Source organism: Bidens hawaiensis, unplaced genomic scaffold (assembly GCF_021521415.1).
Source record: "Bidens hawaiensis isolate Kalapana, Puna unplaced genomic scaffold, B.hawaiensis_p1.1 tig00049851_1, whole genome shotgun sequence".
Lineage (NCBI taxonomy): Eukaryota > Viridiplantae > Streptophyta > Magnoliopsida > Asterales > Asteraceae > Bidens > Bidens hawaiensis.
The window spans coordinates 53584-61164 of record NW_027498926.1 but is presented as its reverse complement, the minus strand read 5'-3'; the positions used below and the strand labels follow the sequence as shown (position 1 = coordinate 61164).

Sequence of the window (7581 nt, the reverse complement as noted above, 5' to 3'; positions counted from 1 at the left end):
ATGTGATTTATACGAGTCGTGTTTGGCTCGTTTATCTTAGCAGGCTTAAATGTCGTTTTGATTAAAAGCCTTTACATTAAACCAAAAACATTTTTTACTCCATTTTATTTGATTAAACGCTTCTCCTTATCTACGATCCACCCAAGTTCCCATCCATTTTGCCGTCAAGATTTTACACCCCAATTTGATTGCCGATCATAATTTAATTTTTTTAATTCTGGGTAATGCTCCTACAATAATAGTCTGGGTAAGCTATACAGCTCGTATAGGCCCGTATAGTCGTTTTCCGGCAGCGATTAAGACAGTCTGAATGTTTCTGCAAATGTTTTCTATACGGTCGTATAGCCCTATACGACCGTATAGCTTTTATGGTTTTGTCAAAAGGCAATACGAGCCATTAAATGCATATACGGTCGCATAGGCCTATACGGTCGTATAGGCTGCAAAAAGCTGTTTTTTGTCCCCTTGTCAGGCATGCGTACCTTATACGGCCGTATAGGACTATACAAGCCGTATAGACATCTGAGGGTGGTGTGGGAGGATCACATCCAAAACTAAAGGACCTATGCCAAAGTCAAACCAATATTAACCAAAATAATAATATTTTACAAACCCACCACTCTGACTTATAACCACATGACAACTAACCCAACTCTTAAAACACTAGACACCTACTACTTATTAAACGGCCGTTATCCCAATTCCTCTTTCACTTTCAATTTCACATCCCCAATTTTTGCCCTAATTCCATAATTCCCCTTCAATTTCCAATTTCCTCTTCGATTCCATCCAAATTTTCGCAATCGACCCATCAATCACCTCTCTGTGCTCTACAAAACCCACCAATTTTATCGCAATTTCAAAACCCTAATTTTCAACCGCTCAATTGATCGAAATTGGTGAACCACAGCTGTTAAGTGAGTTAAATCAGTTAAATATTTCAATTTCGGTTTTGTTTGTGTTTATTATCGATTTGGGTTTGTGGGTTGATGGGATTTTAACTGGGTATTGGGTTTTTGGGTGGTTTTGAATTTAGGGTTAGTTTGTTAAGTGATGTTATTTGAACAATGCTGATGTTTGGCTTAGTTAATTGTGTATTGATATTGGTTATGTACTCTAATTGACATAAAAAGATTGAATTTTTGACCGAATTGAACTTTCTTGATTTTGAACTCATGTGGTGTGATTGTGTGTTTAGGCCTGTAAACTAAACTGTTCGCGAACCGTTCGGCGGGAAGTTCGTTTATTTAATAAACGAACGCACATGAACACGCTCCTTCATTTACGTTTATGCTCCATTTTAAAAGATTGAATTTTTACTTGAGATAGATGGCCTAATTGAACTTTCTTGATTTGAACTCATGGGGTGTGATTGTGTTTAATTGTGTGGTTACGCCTATAAATGAACCGAGTGAACTGTTTTGTAAACCGTTTGGCGGAAAGTTGTTTATTTAATTAATAAACGAACGGACATGAACACATTCCTTCATTTACGTTCGTTCATTTGTGTTAGATTGTTTATGTTTGAATGGCCCATTTAACTATGTAACTTCATTTGCGTCTTCATTCTTTGGAATTAGCTTTTGGCCTCTCGTCTCTCTGACTCTCTCATTCCGTCCAAGATAATTAAACATGGTGTTCGTCTACGATTGTCTTTTTATGTTCGTATATGTTGAATATATCTTTTTATTTATGTTTGTTTGTGTCCGTTGATGTTCATGAACTGTTCGTTTAGTACGTTAACAAACAAACATAAGCGAAGACGAGCAAGAAAACCTGCACGTTTAACTATTCGTGTTCGTGTTCGTGTTGTTAAATGAACACGAACATGCCCCCATTCGTGTTCGTTTACAAGCCTATGTGTGTTAGCTTGTTCTGTTTGAGTGTAGTTTAAAACACGACTTGTTAGCACCTTGGTTTTGTTTTTGTGCTGATTTTTTTTTCTTTTTTTGTAATATCTTGTTTATCTTTTAGTTGAGATGTATGTGTAAAAGGCATGATTTTGGTATTCTTTATAGGTTATATGTGGATTTTGTCTTAAATGAGTTCTTGAATGATTATCATATTAAATTATTAATACCGCTATATTGATATCTACCTCTTTTACTTGTTTGGTATACTTTTCTGTAAAGTTATCTAAACAAGATAACGATATGCAAAAATGGAAGGGTATTGATGCTATTTTATCTTATTTTCGTTTTGTTCGTGCATAAGACTCATAACATGTACATGATTGGTTAATAATGAAAGTAACGGTTCTTGCTGTTTTTTTGGTAGGAAAGTGTAATGGCTAAAGGGAAGCTTATACTAATCTGCCGATCTGGCGGTGAGTTTGTGACAAACGATGACGGAACCATGTCGTATAACGGAGGTGAAGCAAATGCAGAAAATGTCACTTCTGAGACTCCATTCAGTGATTTGAAGTTAACTTTGGCTGAAACTTGTAATCTAAACCAAGAAACAGTGACTGTGAAGTATTTCCTACCGGGAAATAAGCGAAATTTAATTACCGTAAAGAACGATAAGGATGTAAAGAGGATGATTGATTTTCATGGGGATGCACTTACAGCAGAAGTCTTTGTTATGGGAACTCCCGGTTTTATCCGTCCTGTCCTAGAAACGCCAATTAACAAGTATTATTTAATATTGATAACAATAGCACTTTGCTTATTCATATTATGTGACTTTATTCATATTATGAAATGTGTCTAAAGTGTACTTATTTTTTAATTGGTGATATACATGCAGGCAAAGCCCTACCGAGAATGATGAGACGGTAAACAATGATAACTTGAATACCAAGAAAGATGAGAAGGTAAAACGAGGCAAAGCGGGCCCCAAGAAAGATAAGAAGGTGAAAAAAAAAGATAAGGTGGTCAAGAGTCCTGTTACATCTCCAGCTAGAAGGACACGTAGGTCCATTGCTGCTGCTGAAGCTGAAGCATCTTCTCAAAAAAATAAAAAGAAGAATGAAAAAGAAAAGGAAAAGAAAAAAACGGATTCGGATGATTCTAGTAAGCCAGAGGGGTCTTCTTCAAGTGGTGAATCCGAGCAGGTCAACGTGAATGTTGACTCGGATTGTAGCTCTGACTATGCGCCTAGTCGGTCTGCAAAAAGGAAACAAGCTGATGCTACTCCTGCTGACAGTGTTAAGAAGCGAAGACGCACCCCATCTTGGAAGGTTGGTGCCAATGGTCGTCCGACTTTAGTTTCTGATGCTGCAGGGTCAAAGTCAAAGGGTAGTTCTGGAAATAAAGTATCACAGAGAAAGAGTGGTAGGTTAGCTGCTAAATTAGGTAATCCTGAGGAGAACAAATCAGGGAAAAAACGAGGGCGTCCTCGAGCTATTAAAAATGAGCAAGAGCATGAAGATGCTGTGGGACCCACTGCGCTTGACATGTGTGATGATGACGTGTCACCTGAAACTTTAGTTTCCTTGTGGAAGACAGCCATTACTGGCGCTGGTCAGCATTTCACTAATGCACATGAGTTCCAAGAAACGCTGCAGCGATATGCTATTGCAAATGATTTTGAGTTTAGACTCAAGAAAAATGATAAAAACCGTGTGGCTGGTGTATGTGCGGATGAAGACTGTTCTTGGAAGTTTAACGCCGTGTGGATGCCGTCTACTGAATCGTTCAAGATAAAAACCATGAACGTGCATACATGTGAAAAAGAATCTAACAACTGGTTGCTTAATACCATAAACGAAAAGCTGCAAGAATCGCCACATTTAACACCAAAAGAAATTGCTACAGGGCTTTTGAAAGACTCTCGGGTCGAGTCAAACCGTGCAGAAGGGTTTGACGGAAAACTGGTTTCTCGTGAACAACTTCACGGGTCTGATAATGACGCGTATAATAAGTTACCATGGTTTTCTGAAAAGATTATGGAAACTAATCCAGGTAGCATCTCGAAACTTGTTGTCGGCGAGAATAAACGATTTAAAGCCCTATTTGTGTCGTTTTACTCGTCATTATGTGGATTCGTAGGTAGCTGTCGCCCGCTTCTGTTTCTAGAAGCTACTTCTCTGTGCTCAAGGTATGGTGAAGTTTTAATTACAGCTAATGCAATTGACGGAAATGACGACTTTTTCCCGGTTGCATTTTCTGTAGTCGATGTTGAAGATGATAATAATTGGCGTTGGTTCTTGGAACAGTTAAAAGCTGTGATCTTTAACTCACAACTACCGATCACATTCGTGTTTGATAGAGAAAAGAATCTGAAAACGCCGGTTCTTGAAATCTTTGAAGGTTCTCATGTCGGTTACTCAATTTACCATCTTCTAGAAAGCTTCAAGAGAAACGTGAAGGGCCCGTATCAAGGGGATGGTAAATCTTTCTTACCGTACCATTTCTTGGCTGCAGCACACGCGGTCCGTCTTGTCGGTTTCAAAAAGTCAACCGAACAGATAAAGCTAATATCACAACAGGCTTATGATTGGGTCATGCAGATTGAGCCCGAACACTGGACAACTTCATCTTTTAAAGGCGAACGGTACAACTACATCATCGATGATGTCAGCGGGTCATTTTCTAAGTTAATGGAAGACTATCAGGAGTTACCCATTTTACAGAAAATAGACGCGATCATCCGAACCATGATTGATGCCGTTAATGATGCTAAGTTGGATGGAAGCATGTGGTCAACGCGACTTACTCCATCAAAGGAGAAACAACTTCAAGAAGAGATTGTTAACTCGTGTGGTTTAAAAGTGTTGATTTCGTCTGATACTTTGTTTGAGGTCCGTGAAGATTCGACTCATGTTGTGAATCTCGCTAACTGGAGTTGCACTTGTTTAGGGTGGAAAGAAACAGGCCTACCGTGTCGCCACGCGCTTGCGGTTTTCGCGTTGACTGGTAAAGACCCGTATGACTTTTGCTCGCATTACTTCACCGTGGAGGCTTATCGTATAACCTACTTAGAACCGATTAATCCAGTACCGATTGAAAAGACGGAGTTTGAGCAAGTGGATGGTGAAAAGGTACAAGCTTTTAATCTCGAGGGTGAAAAGGATCAAGCTTTAAATCTTGAGGGTGAAAAGGAACAAGCTTTGATTGTCGACGGTGAAAATGAACAATCTTTGAATCTTGAGGGTGAAAAGGAACAATTTTTAAATCTTGAGGGTGAAAAGGAACAATCTTTGAATGTCGAGTGTGAAAATGGACAATCTTTGATTCTCGAGGGTGAAAAGGAACAAGCTTTGAACATCGAGGGTGAAAACGTTGTAACGGAAATGAATACCGAGAATGACGAGAGCGAAAAGATAGAAGTTGTAGATGAGCAGGGTGAAAAGATGGAGATTGAGATAACATGGGACGAAAATGACGAAGGTGCGAAAGTGGAGGGTGAAAAGGGGATAATTGCGAAAGACGAGGGTGAAAAGGGTAAACTTGAAGAAGATGACGGTGTGCTCGTGCTTCCGCCTATACCCGCGAAAACAGTTGATGTAGTCAAGGAAAAGATGGACTGGGAAGAAACTGAAGTGGAAACAAAGAGGACAGTGACATGCACAAAATGCAAGCAGCAAGGGCATAATAAGAAGTCTTGCAATTTGTTTCAGTTGCAACAAGCGTGTTGACTTTGGTCAACGTTCGAGAGCGGACCAGGTATGATACTATGATTGCAGTTATTGTGAGACTATATTATAGATGTTTTAGTTTTTTTTTGTTTATATGTTTTGTTTGAACTTGACTGTGTTGGTTAGATTTATACCTTTGAAGTTTGAACTCTTTTAAGACCTTTTAGAAGTTACTCTAGTGAAGGTAGGAGAAAGTTGGTGAATAAAGATTTCTGTTTGAAATCATGGTTTGGGTTTGTGTTTAGTGTTATGCGCGCTTTCGAGAAGTTCGGTTTATTTTTTGGTTTATTTCAACTTGGGTGTGACACTGTGTTTAACAGTTTAACACACCTCGGTTTTAAGTAGAAGAACTGTGGGAACGACATAATATATGGTTACATAATTGTCTTTATATCATCGTTAAAACAAAATGATAGCCGTGTTTGTACGGTTCACACAAAAATCTATTTAAAATTGGTTATGTATTTAAGAACTCTCAAAGTAACATGAGGATATGTGTGTAACATTTTTAATATGGAATTGAAATTAACTTATTTTAATTCTTTCATATAGAATAATTCAATAATTTTCAAAATGCGAAAGAATTCAACTAAAGTAACTAGTACGTCGCAGCCACCCGAGATATTTATAAAATTAAAGATTTTAATATATTTATTCACAAAGTTGTATCTTAATATAGAAAGAAAACATGCGTCTTTTCTTTAATTTGACATAAGTTATTATTATTTCTATTTATTTATTATTATTATTATTGTGTATAGTAAAGCGTGTGTCACATTATCAGCTCATTTATTTTAGCATTTTAAATATATTAAATGCTATTTTTTTAAGTTTGCTGAGATGATAATAATTTATATCAATAGAGGTTAAAGTTGGGCCATACTCCATGATTGTTGTTGATGGCGTATATGTATTTATTATTTAACAATGAAAAGGTATTTTTTTTCACTAGTGGAATGAAGTTTTGTCACATTCATGTTATTGTAAGTTTTTTTATTGGGGGTACTTCATTGATCTAGAAATTAAAATAATATGCTTTTATGGGTACATGTCAAAATAAATATAAAATATTTTTGGTTAAAATGCACATAAAGCATAAATTATTTTTCAAGGGTAAAAAAGACAGAGATTATTCCAACACCATATAGGTTATTGATCTGATTGGATGAATCGTCGATGATGGTTGAACCGGATTTTCAATCTTTTTTTTATATTTTTGTTTCTTTTTTTCTTTTCAAAATCTCCAACTTTCTACTTCTTGCTTAATAATTTATATACTAAAAGTTCAGACACAAAGAGAAACTACTTTTAATATTTGTTTTAATTAGTCATACATGTAGATGTTAGTTACAAATTGTTTATGGCATCACCTGTTTTTGAAATGTTCCAACCAGTGGATTGGTAAGGACAGTGAGTTCGATGAGAGGTCGAGTCATCAAACCATTGGATGGAACAAACAATTAACAACGCACTAATACATGTGTAAGGGTAGTTTATGCGTGTCATTTATAGTCAAATTAAATGATTATTAATTTCTATTATGCATGATTTGATTATATACACTTCGAAGTTATTGAAATTAAATGATTATTAATTTCTATTATGCGTGATTTGATTATATACACTTTGAAGTTATTGACTTGTAAGCATTCAGTCCAAATTTTGCATTTATAAATATGATTCATGATTATACATGTAAAAGCATACAAAAGTTCCATGTTCTTTTTGTTGAATTGTTCATCCTAATACAACCTTTCAAAATTATCAACGAAATCAGGCATCACCATTGCAATCATTGTCACCACCACCACACGCATAAGCATTACAATCACCATCATCGCCATCACCATAGCACCTGGCAACCATTACCATCATTGTTGTCTTCATCAATGTTTTGAAAACCGGACTTGTCATTAAATTGGTTCGACTAGTTGAATTAGATGTAAAAACCACATATCATCATACTTATAAAAAAATATAATAAATTGTAATGTTAATTA

The 7581-nt window shown here is 36.4% G+C and overlaps 1 protein-coding gene across 3 annotated transcripts; it reads left to right on the top strand.

Moving 5' to 3' along the window:
• Positions 1-604: 604 nt before the first annotated feature.
• On the top strand, positions 605-5732 carry LOC143598249 (uncharacterized). 3 transcript variants are annotated; one of them, XM_077076516.1, is made up of 4 exons: positions 605-917; positions 2278-2633; positions 2749-4984; positions 5045-5732. In XM_077076516.1, exons 2-4 carry the CDS (start codon positions 2287-2289, stop codon positions 5579-5581), a joined length of 3120 nt encoding a protein of 1039 aa, XP_076932631.1. In that variant the 5' UTR covers positions 605-917; positions 2278-2286; the 3' UTR covers positions 5582-5732. The 3 variants fall into 3 exon arrangements, with proteins under 3 accessions (XP_076932631.1, XP_076932630.1, XP_076932629.1); XM_077076515.1 differs by having other exon boundaries at positions 5015-5732; XM_077076514.1 differs by having other exon boundaries at positions 2749-5732.
• Positions 5733-7581: the final 1849 nt, after the last annotated feature.

Excerpts from the sequence above, each read along its gene's own strand:
- LOC143598249 (XM_077076514.1), top strand. The coding sequence starts at position 2,287 with ATGGCTAAAGGGAAGCTTATACTAATCTGCCGATCTGGCGGTGAGTTT. Across the intron at positions 2,634-2,748 it reads CTAGAAACGCCAATTAACAA|GCAAAGCCCTACCGAGAATG; the intron begins GTATTATTTAAT and ends ATATACATGCAG.